We start from the raw sequence: 19,961 nt of genomic DNA, 5'->3' as shown, positions 1-19,961 counted from the left end.
GCCCTGAAAACGGTGAAGGACACGAAACGTAAATACTATCTTACCTCTTATGGACTCTTATAATATCTGTATTCTGTTTAATTGTTCACCTTGGTACTGTTTACTTTACAAACAAATGAATTATCTGCAGCTGTATCAAGTTTAGTGGTGATTTAGTGGATTTGAAACATTTCCTGGAATGTACATTTCCTAAAGCTTTGTGATTTGTTTGAACTGAGATAGGGTGTATTCAGGTAACAGTTTGTTCATGGGAGAGAGAACAGGATGCGTGTTTTGCATGTGTTGCATTGTATCCATAGTCTTTGAGCTCTCCAGGATAGTTCTTCTGAAGTGCTCCCCTTCTGATTACATCTCGGTACTTTTCATACTTCAGAGCGTCCTGGAGCTGGGGTTCACCTGGGCTCTCACATGCCTGAAATATTTCCACTGGCAGTGCCAATGAAAGGCTTAATTCTTCTGTGATGTGTTGGACCAGTGAACAAAGAATCAACCACACTGTAATAGGGTCCAATTTTCTGCTTACAGATTTCAATAGCAATGATCAGAAAAAAAAACCTTGAAGCATAGTGTACTCTATAGTATTTATATTGAACTCCAGGGTATTTCCAAGAATACCATTGTACGTCCATGGTACAAGTCAAACAGGTCCCTTGGTACTACAGTACATGGTATATTCAAAATAATGTGGTAGTCCCATGGTACTTTTTGGGACCGTTTTTTTAAGTTTTAGATAAGGTGCCTTGATATTCCTCAGATATGGTATTACCATATTTTTATATATGGTTTATTCATTACAAAAAAAGCACTGTGGTAGTACCATGGTACAGTGATAATATCACATGGTAACACTCTAGTATTTTGAAAATTACCAAGGTACTACAATTTATGGTAACACGTTAAGGTGTCCTTGTTACACATTACATGTACTTACTATTATAATAACGATAAATTATGCATAATTACATGCAAGTAACCCTAAGTCTAATCCTAAACCTAACCATATGGTAAGTTCATGTAGTTAATTAATATTACTCAGTACTTAAATGCATAATTACACTGTAACAAGGACACCTTAAAATAAAGTGTAACCCAATTTAACACAATTGTGCCATGGCACAAATCCAAAAAAGCCCATGGCACCATGGTATTACTAGTTTTTAGTATTGTTTGGCCATGGTACCATATTTTTGTTTTTGTCTACCATGGTATTCTTTGAAATCTGTTGGAGTATCATACCAGAACACAATGCATATGGTATCTCTATATTTTCTTCTATTATCTGTCTCTTAGTTAAATTATTACTGTTATGGGCTGCACACCCTGAATATCATATTGTGTGTGTGAGATCATCTACATGAGGTCATTTGTAGGGAATGTGCAGTGTGTGTGTGTGTGTGTGTGTGTGTGGAACAGAGAAAGTGAGAAACACTGTAGGCTCATCCCAGCTGTGCTCAATATAAGATTGTCTGTATCTAATCTGTATCCTCTCTATGTGCAATATCCTTAAGGCGTTGTCTTATGCCTGTTTCCATTTTTCAGAGGAACGAGTTGTTCTAGGGTCAGCTGATGCTGTTTCGTGAAGCTTAGCCGTGTTAACAGACATCGCAAGTTCTGGATCATTGGTTGAGCATATTTTCTCAATGTCATGTGAGGTTTTGCATTGGTTATTTTAGTGCATATTTACATGCAAGGTCTAATAAGCTGGGTAAGATTCAATATTAAATAGATGGTTGGTTTTGCATCTTTATCCCCTAAGAAATGCAAGCATGCTTGTATGTTGATGTTCGAATGTTTATGATGCATTTTGTTTTGTTGGACATTTGGTTTGGATCTGTTTAGATAAAGTGTGTGAAATCAATTCATTCAGTGCTGGACACTCTCAGGCTGTCTCTGATACAAAGTTTCCCTACAGAATCAGATACCTGATCATTTGCTGTTGTTTACAGCAGTGTTGGGATAGTTTGTTTCTGTAGGGTCAGCCTGATGTAAATGGAGTGTTTGGGTCTGATGATCAGTCACCATGAGCTTTAATGCTGTGATCTGCATCTGTTTGTTTCAGCTCTATAATGTGTATTTGTGTGAATCATTTTTTATTTGTTTTGCTCAGTGTTTTTAAAGATAGAAAAGTATTATACACATTTGGTCATTTGTTGTTAATTTTTTACCACATGAGGGTGAGTAAATTGAATAAGAGTTTTGATTTTTGTTTGTGGTTGTTTTTTTTTTTTTAAATTTTAATTTGACATTCACACTGAGAATATTGTACTTTTGCAAAATATTAGTTGAGACGTGACACATTGTGCTCTATTATTGTTGCTTTTCATTCATTGACTGGTCATGTACTCACTGAATCATTTACTTGCTGATCACTGAAAAGGCGTTGTTAGTGCGTTAAGTTTACAAATGTTTGAAAATGTTGGAGTATTTGTTATTGTTTTTAGTTTTGGGGTTTTGGTTTTTTGTTTGTTGGTTAGTTGTTCTGTAAAATGTTTTTAATTTTTTAATTTCTTAATGGGGTTATTTTGTTATAATTTTAACTAAAACTGAAGTGTGTCATTTCAAGTGGAATGACAAAAAAAGTAAACACTTTTTAAACACATTTTCTCAAATACTCCCCCTCTTTGCCATTGGCTGACTGATCAGATAACCACACCCCCAACTCAGACTACTGGTTTAAAGGTCAGGCTGGTTGTTTTGTAAACACATTTTGGGAAATCAACCTAGTAATTGCTTATAGTTATTCTGTAGTAAGTTTACTTGAAGCTGAAGTGTGTCATTTCAAATGGAATTGCAAAAATACTGTTTTTGATTTCCTCAAATACTTCCCCTCTCTGCTATTGGCTGGCTCATCAGATAGCCCCACTCCAAACCTACGCTATTGGTTAAACTGTTGTCGGGCTGGTTGGAATGTTCAAACAAGCAAAACAATGTTTTGAAAGGATTCTTCTGTATATGCATCTGCATAAGAAACTGGAATAGGAGAAAGTATAGTAACATAAACACTCTTCAGCTTTAATAATAACACTAACAATAGAAGCCCACAGGAGTTCAGGTAAACATGCGTGCGTGTGTTTTTCTGACATGTGACAAAAGGTCATAATCTCAGCATGAGTCCTTCTGTTCTGTTCTGTACTCTGCATGAGAAGTTTTGTTAGAGCGCTGCAGCCATCCCCTCTCGGCCCCCATTTGAACTCGGCTTCCACAACACGCAAAACCTCTGTTCTTCCCGCCGAACCCTGTGGTGTGTGCAAAAACGAGGCTCTCATACGGCTCATTGGCTCGCAGTTCAGGGGAAATCTGCCCAGACGTGAAATAACAGAGGATCATGAATACTGGAGGTGAACAGAAACAAGGTGTTGTGTAAAAGTTCTGAAGCGCGACCCAGTTATTCCACACGTTTAAAGAGTAGTTAAAGTTTCACCCGTGTTTTTGTTGTGCACCTATTTATGTCAGTCTTGAATTGCTGATGTATTAGAATTATTGAATGTATTTTTTTTGTGTTCAAAATAAGTATATAATCATTTTGTGCTCTATTATATTTTTATTTTTTTTTTTTTGTGTGTGGAGTTTTGATTTACTTTACTTATATGATACAAAATGCCTCTTTCTGTGTCATTCATAACAGTGTGGATTTATAGGATTATGGGAAGTGTTTGATAACAGTTATGTAACAAACACCATATACCTTCATGAAGCCAAAATACTCTGATGTTCTGTAACTAAAAATCCCAAAGAGCATTTCTCTTTCTTTCAGACAGCTGGGTCAGAAACAGCTGTACCCCTCTATTCTTTATCTCTTTGTCATGAGGGAGACTTTTATGAAATTACATAAACCCCCTGTGCTGTGTTTATTAAATGCATCCTCCCTATAAATACAATAACAGTTTTAATATTTTGGCTTTGTATGTCCACTTCTATAAATAACCCTAAGAACAATATGCTCATTAACAAATATGTTTTACATGCTATGAATAATGCATGAATGTCAATGTGTTATGAATAATAGACAGACTCATGAATAATGTAGGTTTGGTAATAATTGGCAGCACTTAACGATGTGGTACGTGGGAGAACATTTTCGTCCAGTACAACACACTTCAAATGACACTGAACACACACTCACCTGGCCTCTACTGATTCTCTACACACAGGATTATCTCATTAAACAAAAGATCACAATTTATTCAGGAAACAATATTCTCATTTTCCACTTTGTGGATCTGTTACCGTTACAGAAAATTTAACATTCAATATGCTTTGCCTACATTGAAAATACTGTAGCTGCCCAAGGACGTTACCAAGTTAACTGACTTGCCTTAAATGAATAGTTCAGCCATACATATGTACATGAGTGACTTTCTTCGGTGAAATACAAAAGGGGAGTTTTTTGGAGAATGTACAGATTGAATCTTTTCAATATAATAAAATTCTAAAATGATCAAAAAAACCCATAAAAGTATTAATAAAAGTGACTCATGCACTACATAAAGACATAAAATAGCTTTGTGAGGAAAGACCAACATTTCAGTTATTCATTGAACATCACTGTAGTAACTTTAAGCATTTGATCCATATAGACTACACCTTCATACTTAGTACTTCATACTATTTTTACTATGCTTTCCTGATAGTGTGATTTCTCTTTAGGATTCTTAAGAAAGCACATGTATATCAGAGACTCTGTTAGTAGTGCTGATTACACTAGTTTGTGAGTTTTGCAGTCCTATTATCTTTATCAAAGAGTTCCATAAGATCATACAGGTGTTCTCAGATTCACAGGTGAGGAAGCTTCAGGACTCTTTGTACTTTGTACTAAAAGGGACTTTCATGTTGTGAGGAAGTGTTTCTTGGCTCTTGCTCGAAAGACGCAGCAGAGTGTAAATTAGGAGAGCATTTCTAACATGTTTGTTCTTTTATGACATGTTTTTACAGATCTGCTGCCCACTATGTCAGTCCACTATGTTCAGTTTCCTTTGTTTGTGTTATTCATTTCCTATTAATATACAATAGGAGTTTGTACACCTTTGTGGTTCTGCAGTTCCCTCAACAGAGTCGAAGGCTGAAAAGCATTGAATCCCAGTTCACGTCGAAGTACAAAAAGTTTGTACAGTTTCAAGCCTGTGTACTTGAAACGGTGCTCTAAGCTGTCACCTTTGACCTAGATTGCATATGGGACCATTTAAAAATGGCTAACAGAAACTGTTTCAGGCCTGTTGTCGTTTTTACATGTTCTGCGCCGTTGGCTGTTTCCCCACACAAGTGCACGATCAATACAAACAGGTCGATTCACTGGCCAATACTGCCCAGTGGCAGTGCTAGGAGCGTGTTTGGGAATGTCTCTGTCTCTAAACGGTATGCCACAGGAGCTGAGGAGCCATTAGATTAGGAAATGCTGACAAATACAACTGTGAGCCATGTACACCATGGCTATATTTATTTGATCAAAAATATAGTAAAAAAAAAAAAAACTAATATTGTGAAAATTTAATAAAATTTTGAATAAAATAAAAACAGTTTTAAATGTAATATGTGGCAAAACGCTCTTTGATGAATACAACATTTGTTTTTACTAGTATAAATATTATGTGTGTCATAGGTTCATCACAGTTCTCTCAATGTAATATTCATACTTGTCTGTTACTTTAATTTGTTTATTTAATAATCTTGGGCCTTATTCATTAAACACTAGCAAAACATTTCGTTTAAATCTTACATAAATGGGCACATTCAGTAGAATCATAATCAGGATAATTTAAAGAACATTTAGTTGCTTGTGTAATAACGGCCCTTCTCTGTGGTAAAACACGCTCCTGTTTTTCTGTTCTTAATCATATCCTTTAGCCTCTTTCTGTCTTTCTCTTTTTGGGGTGGTTGCTTTTCTCTTTTATGAAAACTTGCATGCCAGTCTAAATTTGGTGTATTTGTGTGCCTTTCATTCGCACATCACTTGCAGAAACACATCTCAGCAAAGACATATATGGAGCAGAATGCTTAAGGCAACAGAGCAGTATTTCAGTCTGATGTTTTATGTCTCGCTCTTCTTTCTTTAATTGACTGTCTCTGTGTAACATGATGGCGAGTGCTCAGGGTAGTTGTACGTAGGTCTTTGAGATTACAGTCTTGGCAACCAACCTCTTGTTTGGCCAAGAGTGAAAGGCTGAATAATGTGGACAGATGAGGTTGGAGTGGAACAAAACACATCATACTCAAAGTGCCTTTGACAAACAATAGGCTACACAGGGTGAGGACAGACCCATCAAAGCACAACAACAGGGAAACTTGGGACAAACTGAAGAGAAAGCAATAATTAAACAAACACAGGTGTACAATAAACATGATTGATGCATAGGATTTCAGTGTTGTAACTAGCAGGTGGAACAGTTTATTCTAGTCAGTTACAGCAGGTTTGTCCTTTCTGAGAAGATTGGCACACAATGGCGCACACAATGTTTATTCTTTTCATGCGGAAGCGTGAGTCCTAGTTAGATCTGGATTCCAATCCCTTTTGGAATCTAACATTCTTTCCTATGGAATTTAGTTATAAAACTAATTTTGCACACTGAAAACACAGTATTCAGTGCTTAAAGCGACAGTTCATGAAAAAATATCAACTTTGTCACTATTTACTTTCCCTCATGTTATTTCAGTTTTTTAGGAATGTGTGAAGAACTGATTAAACTTGTAGTCATTGTTGAGTGGGAAGAAAAAGTTCTATAAAAAAATGTAAATAGAAATAATAATTTGCTCATCCTTATGACTTTTAAAACTGGTTGAGATTTTTGGGTGGACTGTCCCTTTTAAGAGCTGTAGCCTGAACTATGATTTGTGCTGTAATGGAACTCCTGAAGCTTTAAGATTTGCATATATTCGCACATAATCTATTAAATAATGGAATGAATCATCATGTGGCTGTGTCTAGGATTGGCAGTAAGGTCACAGAACTGTCCCATGGTTATGTAAACGTGAAAGTTTAAGTGAGGAATTTGTTCAGTGTTCTGTCAGCTGTATAATCTTCTTTTGATTCAGTGATTCATGCAGTTCATTTAGAAATGTGCCCATTTGTATCGTCACATCATGCTTTACCAAATGGAAAAAAATATTTAGTGACCCATTCTAAAGTAGAAAGAATTTTGTTTCATTTACATGGAAGAGAGGATGAATATCTTTCTTTCTGTCTCTTTTTTTTTCTCTTTAGCCTCGTCTCTAGTGTCTCACAGGTTTGTGACGGTGCGACGGGGGAGCCCAGCAGCACGCAGTGGTCAGATCCAGCCGGGGGATCAGCTGGAGGCCGTGGAGGGTAGATCAGTGGTCACGCTGCCTCACAGAGACCTCGCACAGATACTGCGCAGAGCCGGCAACACACTCAGACTCACCATTGTACCACGCTCTCACACTAGTAAGCACTCCACACTCATATAAAGTTTCTAATTAAATGATATTGTATGTTTTTAAATGGTGATATGTTTGTTCAGACACTACTGTTCAAAAGTTTGGGGTGAATAAGATTTATTTTAAAGAATTCTCTTCTGCTCATCAAGGCTGCAATTGTTTGATCAAAAATACAGCAAAAACAATAATATTGTGCAGTCTAACAATTTAAAATAATTTTTATTTTTGTTATGTTTTTTAACATATTTAAAATGTAAACATTTTTAAATGTAATTTATTCCTCTTATGGCAAAGCTGGGTTTTTCAGCAGCCATTACTCCAGTCTTCAGTGTCACATGATCCTTCAGAAATCATCCTCAATACTGAATCAATATATCTGATTCAAATATGCATATACATCTGCAGCTACATTTTTGTCAGGATTCTTTGAATACTGGAGAGCTCAAAAAGAACAGCATTTATTTGGTATAGAAATGTAAGTCTTCACTTATAATTTACTGCATTCATGCTAAATTAAAGTATTAATTTCTTTCAAAATGTTTAAATGGTAGTATATATTCGCACTTGTTTTTTTATTGTATATAGCTTACATTTTGTAATTTGTTTTGTAAAATGCCTCGAAAAACTTGCTGTTTAAATAATTAAAAAAAAGTTTTTTTAATTAATTAACAATTTATTCATGCGTATTTATATAGCAATTATTAAATAATTCAATTAAATATTACATTTGTTATATTTTATTTATTATATTCTGAAGTAATATTGCTTCTGCTAAACCTTGTGGTGTATTTTCAACATTTTGCACAAGAGGGTGCTGGTGTGAAGATAATAAGTAAGTGTTACAGTAATAAGGTGTGTGTCTAAACTCATGAGTGTCTATTTTTTCATCAGACAATAATCTACCTGAGTACCCTGACTTTGATGCTGAGAGTCGGTTAAGAAAAGGGCATCGGGCTAAGCAAAAGGTGAGACTACACTACATACACACATACAGAAATACACATACATATTTACTTGGGTTGTGGAAGCATTTTGTTCCATAGATTTATTTATTTTTTTTTTTTTTAACTTTCAACCTCAAAACTTTTGGTTAAAATTCATACGACTGTTTAGGGAAAGTGCATATCTATAACTGGCCACCATTTTTCTGAACACCTTATTTATTTTAAATGCTTCTACAGTGTGATAGTAATGTACAGTATAATAATTATAGAAGAATAAGCATGCTCTTTTCTACTGTTTAGCTTTATATCTGTGTGTTTTTATTATTTCATACCCTACACCACATAAAGTTGCTTAAAAATGTCTTTCTCTCTCTCCCTCTCCAGGATTCCCAGTATTACAGCGTTGATCTTGAAAGGGGGCCAACAGGGTTTGGTTTTAGTTTGCGAGGTGGAAGCGAGTATAACATGGGTCTGTATGTGCTCGGTCTAATGGAGGGTGGACCGGCCTCACGCAGTCAGAAAATGCAGGTTAGTTTCACACACAGTCAATTTTATTGGGACACAATAAATAAACTTTTCACTTGATTCTGTTAGGGTATGTGACTCAAGCACTAGGAGCAGCACTGAGTCATGTTGTGAAGATTGTGCTGAGGCATGCTGGGATTAGGTTCTGTTGTTGACATTACGCTGAGTCACAGAGGGTTTTGCTGACTCATATTGCAGGTGAGTGATCAGCTCGTGGAGATTAACGGAGACAGCACAGCTGAGATGACACACAGCCAGGCCGTGGAGCAGATCCGAAAGGGAGGAGCCCGGATACATCTCATACTGAAGAAAGGCAATGGATACGTACCAGATTATGGTGAGGGGAGAAAGAGTAATGTATAGGAATAGAGGGTTTGAGAAATTTAGGTTCATGTAAGAGTAATGATCGACCGATGGCCAGAAGTTTTGCTTCCCTCTGATAGTTAGCAGGTTTACACTGTAGATCAGATTCTTCTAGTCAGGGCCATAGGCAGGTAAGAAGATATTGGAGCTCATATGTTGAAATGATACATTTGTCCATAAAAACTTGGTGATGACAGACATTCAGGACTTTTCCAAAAGCATTCAGGATACAAGTTCAATCCTCTAGCTTCTTACCTGTACTTTTTGCAACTCTGCATTGGATTTTTCCTCTTGATTTACTTCTTTCTCTTCCTGTCTTTCACAACTGCATACTTTCGCTCTCTTTCTCTCTCTTGAACTCTCCTCCAGTGGAGCTTTCCAGCTTATCTCTTTGTATGACTAACTCGAAGCAGGGCGAGCCTTGCTTCTATGTCATCGGCCGGACAGAAAACACGCGGTTGGTAACTGTTCCTCGTTCCTGTTGGTTGTCATTTTGTCTTTCTTAATGTTCACTTTGTGATCTCACAGTTCTCATAGTCCCTTCTACATTCTGCTTTTTCTGTTTCCTATAACTAAGGGTGTCATGTTATTTCATATATATATATATATATATATATATATATATATATATATATATATATATATATATATATATATTATATATATATATATTATATATATTTATATATATATATATATACACACATACATACATACATACATACATACAGCGGGTAAAAAAAGTATTGAACACGACACTATTTTTCTCAGTAAATATATTTCTAAAGGTGCTGCTGACATGAAATTTTCACCAGATGTCAGTAACAAACCAAATAATCCATACATACAAACAAAACAAATAAGTTCAGAAATTAAGTTATGTGTAATAAAATGGAATGAGACAGGGAAAAGTATTGAGCACATGAAGAAAGGGAGGTGCAAAAAGGCATGGAAAGCAATCCTGCCACTTGTCAGTGGAAATTAAGATTAGCTGGTTCAGTCCCAACACCTACCAGGATGATGAAGATGAAACAAGGGTGGACATTAATGCCAAACACAGCCAAGGAAACTCTCAGTTGGTTTCAGAAAAAGAAAATAAAGCTAGAATGGCCTTGCCAATCACCTGACTTGAATCCATTAGAAAAGCAATGGAAAGAACTAAAGATCAGAGTCCACTGAAAAGGCCCACAGAACCTTCAACATTTGTAGACTGTTTGTGTTTATGTGGAAAAATGGGCCAAAATCACACCTGAGCAGTGTATGTGACTAGTTTCTCCATACAGAAGGCATCTTGAAGCTGTCATAACCAACAAAGGCTTTTGTACGAAGTATTAAATAAATGTCAATAAGCGTGTTCAATACTTTTTCCCTGTGTCATTCCATTTTATTATACATAACTTAATTTCTGAACTTATTTGTTTTGTTTTCGTTGTATGTATGAATTATTTGGGTTGTTACTAACATCTGGTAAAAATTTCAAGTCAGCAGCACCTTTAGAAATATAGTGACATGTTCAATACTTATTTTACCTGCTGTGTGTGTGTATATATATATATATATATATATATATATATAAAATCTTATGGTCAATATTTTTAAAATGTTTTTGAATACAGTAAAACAGTAATGTTGTGAAATATTTTTTACCATTTTAAAATAACTTTTTTTATTTAAAAATATTTTAAAATGTAATGGCAGGTTGTTTGTGGAATAATTTTATTTAATTTAATACTTAATATTTTTTGAAACTGTGATGCATATTTTCAGGATTCATCACAGATATTATATAAAAAAAAATTTCCCACTTTTGAAGAATTTAATGCATTCTTTTTGCTGAATAAGAAAAAAATCTTACTGACCCCACACTTACAGAAGTGTATATAATAATAATAATAATAAAAATAATTAAAAAATATATATTTTTAAGTTTATTAAAAAAAATCACGTTAACACTTGAATATAAGACCAGTTCTCACTATTAACTAGTTGCTTATTAAAATGCCTATTATTAACATATTGGCTGTTTATTAGTTCTTATAAAGCACATGTTCTACATGACCATATTCTACATCCCTAATCCTACCAATACCTAAACTTACCTACCTAATACTAACTATTAATAAGCAGCAAATTAGGAGTTTATTGAGGCAAAAGTCAAAGTGTGAGAAAATTTACCAAACAAAATTCACAGCAGATTTTTAGTGTAATATGCTCTTAACTAAATATCCTGTTTTCTTTTCAGTTTAAATGGGCATGATGCTTTTGTTGTAACTGATGCCCATTTTTCTGTTAAATTATAGCCTTTGAAAAAGAACTATCATTGCAGAGATTCCTAAAGTCTTTCAAATATTGATCTGAGATGTACTTTAGGTCCAAAATAACCATAAGGTACAGGTACCAGAAATTCCCTACCATAATAATCAGGTTTTTTTTTTTTTTATGCAACAAAATGCTAATGCCATCGTTTTACTAACAGTGTAGTTTACTCAAGTATTCAGACACATTTCTGTCCCATTGCCTCCATCACATACCTTTACTCAGGCTGAGATTGCAGGGAATAACCCCTTACTGATCTCAGAACAGTCACTGGTACATCACATGGTTGTGCTGTCTTTCATCCCCCCCCCCCCACACTTCTCCATCATCCAACCCTTATCCGACACCTTCTTTTGTAGTTTTTTTGTAGACAATGTTTTATCATTCACCTCTCGCTCTCCTTCTCAGACCATGAACCTGGAGCCGTTTCCCCCTCCTCCCTCTTTTCTGAGGAGCAGCGTATGGCTACAGTGGATCGCTCTCCTTCAAGGAGCAGCAGATGGGTGGACGACAGTGGACAAGGGAGGAGAGAGAGGAGGGGGAAGGAAAGGAGGGAATCAGGGGGAAGGAGCAGAGGAAGAGGAGCAGAGGAAGGCAGCTCCCGGTCGGCAGGAAGAAGGAAAGAGCAACAGATGCGTTCACAGAGTTTACCCGGCATGCTGAGGAGCCGAGAGGGGCCACGGAGAGAAGAGAAAGAGGATGACACACGGGGAGAAAGGAAGGGAGAAGAGGAACAACAACGGGGAAGGCAAAAAAGTAATAGCGTTGGAGAGAGAAGACGAAAAGTGAAGGATGCTAGTTCAGAGAGAGAGAACGGTCTTCTAACAGACCGAGAGAAAGAGAGAGGGAGTGTCAGAAGAGAAAAGAAGAATCACAACAGAACCAGCACAATGGAGGTCACACAGCGCACACCTTTCTCCTTCCTCATGCCTTTGGATAATGACGATGATGCAGAATTGGCTCACAGCTTCTCTGAAGTCAGTGTGTCTGCAGCCAGCATCGCATTCTCTGGGACTCAGTGGCCCCTGGATGCCATCAGCCCTCTACAGGCTCCTGGGTCTCCGACAACAGCCCCGGGACCCTGGCTAGTCCCCAGCCCTCACAAACTCTCTCAGGTTTTAGAGGGGAAAAGGCTGAGCCAGAATAAGGGAGAACTGTGGTCCTAATGCTATTTCTTTAAAGGGATAGTTCACCTAAAAACTTAACCTCATTCCGTTCCAATTCAGTATGACTATTTATAGGAATTTACTTAATTGTACTAGTTGCACATTTTCACATGAAAGAATGGGTGCTGAGGCACCAAAAATCTAAAAAGAAGTCTTGTGAAGTCATTATAGCTGTTTGTGAGAAACGCACAAACTGGTTCAGGCCAATTCAATTTTTGTAAATCTAGTCAACTGATTAAAAAATGAAAGATTTATGAATCTTTGCTTCTCAAAGAGAGCTAGAGCAGATTTCAGTGAATAAAGGTGCTGTTGAGTGAATTTTCATTGTTGAAATCCAGTCATTTTGATAGGAATCCACACCATCTGTAATTTAATGGGAGGCTGAAAGATTTCCCTTTGTGTATTTTGCATCGACTTCAGTTGGTCATGCAAATTTGTAGCACTGACCAACAGAAACCTGCTTGGTTTGAACGTGAATTTTGTGTGAGCTGTGTTTCATACAAAGGTACACCTTTGAAATATACAGTATAATAGACCTTTTTTGCATGCAAAATTTTCAATAGTGTGATTATGTGAATGCACCTTAAAAGGATAGTCCATAGGATAGCCCCAATGTCATTCCAAATCTGACTTTCTTTACTTCCATTGTATAAACAAAAATTACTACAAAAGGGAATATGACCTGAAACTCTTTGGTTACAAGCCAAATAAAGAAATGTATCAAGGTTTGGACTGACATAAGGGTGAGTAAATGATGACAATTTTCATTTTTGAGTGGACTATCCCTAACAACTGAGATCTCGGTCTGTTCTATCACGTGTCATATTGACTTTTTAATGTAACATTTAATGTAATTTAGTTCTCAATTCAAATGAACCACTTTTATGATTCATATTCACTTTGATGATCCTGTTTTTGCGTCCTTTTTGAAGCTTGTCTTCAAAATTTCTCCTTTTGTGTTTCATGGAAGAAAATAGTCATACAGGTTTGGAACGACTTGAGTGTTACTAAATTATGATTTTTTTTTTTTTTTACTTTTTGGGGGGTAAACTATCTCTTTAACTTTCTCTTCTCTTCTGTCTCTTTCACTCTCTCTCAGACACAGACACACACACTATCTCTCTCATCCAGCCTCTCCAGCTCTGTCTCTATATATGTGGTTTTCAGTACACCACCACCACCCCATCTGTTTCTCTTCCGTGTCAAATCCATGTCTATATAGTACTAGAGTTGTGGTATTGGTATCATCCAGATACCGCACTCTGGCCAATCATTCCTTGATTTTATCGCCATCCAGTGGCCAAGGAGAGAAAATGATCAAATGCTGCCATTATGATGTGGCTAGCATGATAGTAACTGCAAGGTCAGTTAGTATGCGTCTGATTCATGATGTCCCTCATAGCATGTGTCTTTTTTCATATCATTGCCATTTTTAATTAGCATATTTTCCATTTATTTTCGTAAGAATGCAACAAAAATTCTGTTATAAAAAGGAAGATTTATTTAAGACATAGTTGCTCAGTCATGCCCCTGAAGAGCTACATTTCTGAAAGTAAACTAGATCGAAAACAGATCTTCAGGAGCAAGACTAAGTGATGAAAGATATTTTATTAGCTGCTTGCTGTTTGTGACTGGACTGTAACCCCTCCCCTGCTGTGTGCGCGGTGGTCTTGCTGTAGAAAGAGGGGGGAAGGAAGATAACAGAACTAAAGATAAGTTTTATTATAAGGCCAGTGAGCCGTATCAAACCTCTCCAGGTGCCTTCTGCTTCTTTAGCCAGTGTTTACCAAAAAAGAGAAACAAATACAAGTAAAAGAATATAAGACGTAGCATAGTAGAAAGTGTGCAACACAATACTGTTCTGCCTCTTTAACATCTATATCTTTGCAAGACTTGGTTCACGAGTTGGGGAAAATATTCTGCACACGCTCTGCGAAACTTCAGCTAAGTGAGTCAAAGTGAAAGAGAGCCATTACAAGTGCCTCATGCGATATTCCTTTATACTAGACATAGACTTCCCTCAAGCTGAAAATCAGGACCCAAAGTTTTGATTAATTTTTTTCCATTGTGATATTTGTATGCTTTCTGATTCAATATTTCAGACCCATTTCATTGCCCTCAACATTTCTGAAAAATCACGAAAAAGCGAAAACGAAGGCCTGATCGGTCCTCATCCCAAGCCCTCCACCAATCAGCATTGAGCATCATGCGGAATCTTCATTTCAGGAAACAAAAAACAAACAAACAAAAAAAAAAAAAAAAACAAGAAGAAGAAAAAGGGCATTTTGATACAGGTCTTCTATGCATTTTGTAAGACTTACTGATCAAAAATTGCGGTAGGATTTTTCTACCTAAGATATGAGATTCATAATTTTGTGTACTGTTAAAATACACAGGCAGGTTGGTGAATCGAAACCGAAAATTTAAAGGAGATCCGGTGATAATCAGACATGCTGTACCACCAGCTTATGCATTGATCTTTACCTCAGAACTGTCTGAGCAATAAGTGCTATCTCTTTCTGTTCTGTGTCATACCAAGCAAAGCTCAAAGCAAGCTCATCAGAAATCTGAGTAAAAGAAACATGCACAGTAAAATCATCTGTGATAAATGAATTTGAATAAAATGCATCCTTATATACAAACATTTGATTTAAAAATATATATAATGTTTTCAGTAGATTTGAATTTATTTAAATATTCTAAAGACAGAATTTAATTCTGCAGATTTTAAAAATAGAATGCTATGTGTTTTAATTTATCACTGGAGGTCTTTACTGTGCTGTACCATATCAGTAAATGCTTACTTAGAAGATCACACGCAAGTTCTGTTGCCATACCTGTAAGCATTTAGCAATTTGCAATTCGATCGATCTTAAGTGTTAACACTTTAAATCAGGGCTTATTCATGAGTTTTACACAGCGTTCAGCTGTACATCTGAGGTGTCATCTGAAGTTCACTGCTCTCAGAATCCTCAACCAGCCTGGGTATTGATATTGACTTTGTACCTGATTATCCCATTGGCATCAGCACGTACTGTACAGAAACTGGGATGAGCCTTGTAAATGTTTAGTTTGGGTTTATTTTTGTGAGGGGGGAGATTTTTTTCCAAAACATCCAAATTGTAGCATTTCCTTTACTGTAGCAGATCTTATTAGAAAACAAGCTTATTGTACATAATTATAGACCCTGGACTTTTTATTTATTTATTTATTATTATTATTTGTATTCTTGATTCCCCCAGTGTCTCACATATCAGAAATATAGGGCCCTGTCGAGTTATCCTGAGACATGTGCAGCGTTTTAAACCGAGGTGCCAACTGGCTTGACGAGAAGCTTGATATATAAAATGATTCTTGTAATTCAATCTTGCATGTCTGTAGTGAGTATACTAGTTTTAATAGCACTGGCCCTTACAATGAAATTAAATGTCCCCATGGCATGATACTGTATTCCACAGCCCAGGAGGCCAATTGCAATGTTTTATAGAACATCTGTTGCCAGTTTCAAATTATTCAAATTGTTGAATCTGATATGACAGCTTGATTGCCCCCTAGTGCCCACTGTGGTGTTTGCACACTGTGGCCCTCTTTTATATTCCTCTTCATGACGCCTTCAACAACATATTAAAATCAAGATTTAGAGACACAAAGACCACAAGTATGTAGTCCTCAAAAATAAGAATTAGCATGCCCACCGAACATTTGTCCTGCTCCATATAGGTTTCCTTGTACTGGAGACAGTTTAGACCCTTAGGTGTTCAGCAGTCAGAGATGTAGTCTCAAGGACGATCCATACTCTGAGCCAACCAATATATGAATGCAGTGATGCAATGTTGTTGTTTTTTTTTTTTTATATATATATAATAATGTCTGCAAGGTTCCTATCAGTGCAAATGTGCCATTTAAATGCTAATCAATGATGTCATACTCTTTCCCTCTACCGAGAGAAATCCAGATGGGCGTTTGGCGCTTTTAAAATGTCAAATCACAAACAGAGTGTTTCAGCTTTGAATTTTCAACTTGAATTTGCTATATTGGCCTTGTAAGGAGTCAGCCATTGTACAGAACAAGAACACTTTTATTTGTAAAGCGGAAAGAAAAGGAGATGTTTTTATATCTATATTCTAGAAATATAGGATAGAAGGCAGCAGGGGTGTAAAGTGCTTGAGCGATTGTACTTCATTACTAGAATTATTATTTGAAACTGAAAATGTACAAAATTACAATTGTAAGGAAAAAGTCATTTTTTAAAAAAGTGCATATTTCCCTGGCCACCATGACGAAAACCTGAAAGTTGAAATATGTCATGTAAAATGTATTTGGCCATAATTATGGTCTTATATTATATGCATTGTTGAAGACTAATATGACTGAAGTGAGAAATCAGTTGGTGATCAGTTTATAAACCAGTGTTGTTATTAACTAAAACTATTAAAATAAAAATAAAATAAAATATAAAAATTTGATGAATTATTTAATTTTTTTTTTATTTTAATGTTGCCTTAGCAACTAACCAAAATAAAATACGTTTAAGTACTAAAGTTACTAAAACCAAAACAAATATAAACTATAATTAATAATTCCAAAACAAGTGCTATAAACATTTATACTCATATGTCAAACAACTATATCATCAGATTAGGCTTATTTTAACAGTTAATTTAATGATTTAATTATAATTTTTTTATTCTAACAAGTTTTCAATTCTAGATTGTTTGTAGTTTGTAATTCAAACTTACTTAAATGAGAAAATCTCCACTGTCTTGTGATTTCATCTCGCTTTTATTTCTTGTCTATTTCTAAAACTCATAAGTTTACTTTTATTAAATACTAAGTAAAATGTGCAAACTTTTGTACTTTAACTTGTGAAAGTTTTTTGACTAGATACTGTAAACCTTTGACACTATACCCATACTTCAGTGTAATTTCTCAATGCTTTTCACACCCCTGTGTGCCAGACAGCTCGGCCCACGATAATGAAAGCAGAGGACATTCTGTCGTATAAAGGAAGTAGAGAACCTCTCTGAGGCAGCCACCCGGTCTGAATTCTTGTGATCTCTTTTTCTCCATTGGTGCTGATCCTCCAGCTGGCTGGCTGCAGTCACTGTTTCGCTTTCCCCCATTCAGTGCATACGGAGGTCACCACTTACAAGCCAGCGGAAAGCAGATAAAACTGTTTCAAGTGTTCAGATGGGGCTAGAAAAAAATCATTCTGTCAGCTCCTTTATAAAGGTTGTACTTCCTTTATAGCATAAGCGTCCTCTCCTTCATTTTGACTTAGCATAGACCGGACTCTCAAATATAGAGAATGAGGAAGCAGGCAGCAGTGTGTTGCAGATTTTTACCTGCCAGGTCTGAAGCGAGACCTCGAGTAGCCGTTATTTTAGTGGCGTCCTCTGCAGGGAAGATGCTGAGTGTGTAAATAGCAGTCCGTGAGGGGACACCTTGAACACAGATGTACAGGTTTTTAATTGTTGCTCTTGATATGTATGAAGATACTGTATTGTTTTTGAATGCATCAACAGGGAGTTTTGAATTATGAATAATGACATGCAGTTACAGAAATAAACTGAATAAAACTGAAAAAAAGATGTTGTGTTCACTAATTTTCACTCTCTGTAGCCTGGTTTCAAAGCCTAGAGAGCTATTAGGTCACAGTTTATTTTTGTTGTGTTAGCATATTGCTAAGCCAATAGTGATGCTTGTAATAAGTATAAAGCACAGATTAGATTTTTTTTCAAAGAAAAATTCTGAAATCTCCTTCTCTAAGCATCTCATTAGGTTTTAGAATACAGCAGATGAGTGTTATATATATTTTAGTATTATTAGTTATGGTTACTGATGATAATTTGATTTTAATGCTAGGTGCCCAATAATTATCTTTAGATTCTCAGCGGTGTTCCAACATGCCGGTTTGACTCATTAATCTGCAGTACATTTTTCTTTTAAATTGCTATGGAAAGTACCTATCTCTGAAAAAAGCTGTCAAGCTTTTTGTTGGAGATTGCTAGCGTGAACCACGCTAATCATCTACAAAGTGTGCCCTCGGAATTTCAAGGCTCTGCATTTCAATAGGCGAGTACTCGCACACATCACTAAACCGCTTGGGAACAAACTCCTACACGTACAATATCCAGCATCCTACATATTCACCAACTACTGCATAAGTAAAGTACCAAGCTGATCTCTTGATATCACACAACACTTGGTCCTACAATACACAAACGCATAGGCCTTACCTCTGTTCCAAAACCTACCTTACATACCGTGTGTTATTTTTTTCCTGTTTAGTGTTTAAATCCATGAAACATGATGCAGGGCAGTGGAAACAACAACAACAACAACAACAAAAAAAAAAAAAACCTTGAGATAAGTTACATTTTTATTTTACTGATTTTAACTTGTGCGCCATGTTTTATGAATGCCAAAAACAGCTATGCAAAAACGCTTCTATGTGAATGTCATGCAGAATGCATTTTTGCATTTAAAAATGCTAGATGACGAGCAGTGGAATGAAAAAAAAAATTTTTTTACTGTGATTTGAAGAGAAGTGTATTGAAAAAAGAATTTTTTTTACAGTTCATTAGAAAAACGTATTATGTGTAAACGACCCCCCAGGTAACATTCTAAAAAATTAAAATCTGATTTGGAACACACTACACAGATGTTTTTTCACAAATAGTGCTCCTCACATGAAGAGCAAAGCTCTCAACTAGACCAAAGATTGGTATTAGATTGTGTTGCTAACAACGTCACTTGATAAGCACAAAAAAAGTAAAATATACATATGTATTTATATCCAGCATTTCTATCATCCACCATATTGGACATTTTTCTTACCTCACTGCATAATAAAATTATCTAGTCCCTGAAGGATACATCAAATACTGCCTTGGAAATGACCAAAGTATCTTATTAAACAGTCTGCTTATGTTACATAAAATGCTAAACATAGGTACCACACCAGGTTTTGAAAAAACAAACAAAAAAAACCTCTGTGTTTATTAATTCACAATATAAATTTAGGTGATCAAAGATCACATTACTCAGTGTAACTGCATGAATTGGAGGAAAATTTTTATTTTTCCTTTCTCTACTGAGTCTTGTTCCAAAAGCACATACTAGCTTTCATCAAAATGCATTTGAAACTTTGATTATCACATTTTTCACTTCAGAGTACGAGCAGGCCTGTGGGAATAACAGTAGAAGGCTTCTCTCACCCTCTCTCTCTATTCTAATTGCTCTCACTAATTATACG

General features: G+C 35.9%; 1 protein-coding gene across 3 annotated transcripts in view; it reads left to right on the top strand.

Annotated features, from left to right (window-relative positions):
* magixa (MAGI family member, X-linked a) overlaps positions 1 to 19,038 on the top strand; it is a 40,125-nt gene extending 21,087 nt beyond the window's left edge. For 2 of the 3 annotated variants that reach the window (XM_042729643.1, XM_042729642.1), the window contains exons 12-16: positions 7,196 to 7,396; positions 8,281 to 8,354; positions 8,718 to 8,861; positions 9,057 to 9,195; positions 11,946 to 19,038. In XM_042729643.1, coding sequence (XP_042585577.1) covers positions 7,196 to 7,396; positions 8,281 to 8,354; positions 8,718 to 8,861; positions 9,057 to 9,195; positions 11,946 to 12,703 — 1,316 coding nt within the window. In that variant the 3' untranslated portion in view covers positions 12,704 to 19,038. Of the gene's footprint in view, positions 1 to 7,195; positions 7,397 to 8,280; positions 8,355 to 8,717; positions 8,862 to 9,056; positions 9,196 to 9,590; positions 9,679 to 11,945 lie in introns of all 3 variants that reach the window. The other variant, XM_042729644.1, reaches the window with a different exon arrangement.
* Positions 19,039 to 19,961: the final 923 nt, after the last annotated feature.

The sequence above is a fragment of the Cyprinus carpio genome, chromosome B8 (assembly GCF_018340385.1).
Source record: "Cyprinus carpio isolate SPL01 chromosome B8, ASM1834038v1, whole genome shotgun sequence".
Taxonomy (NCBI): domain Eukaryota; kingdom Metazoa; phylum Chordata; class Actinopteri; order Cypriniformes; family Cyprinidae; genus Cyprinus; species Cyprinus carpio.
This window is presented reverse-complemented; position numbering and strand designations above follow the sequence as displayed.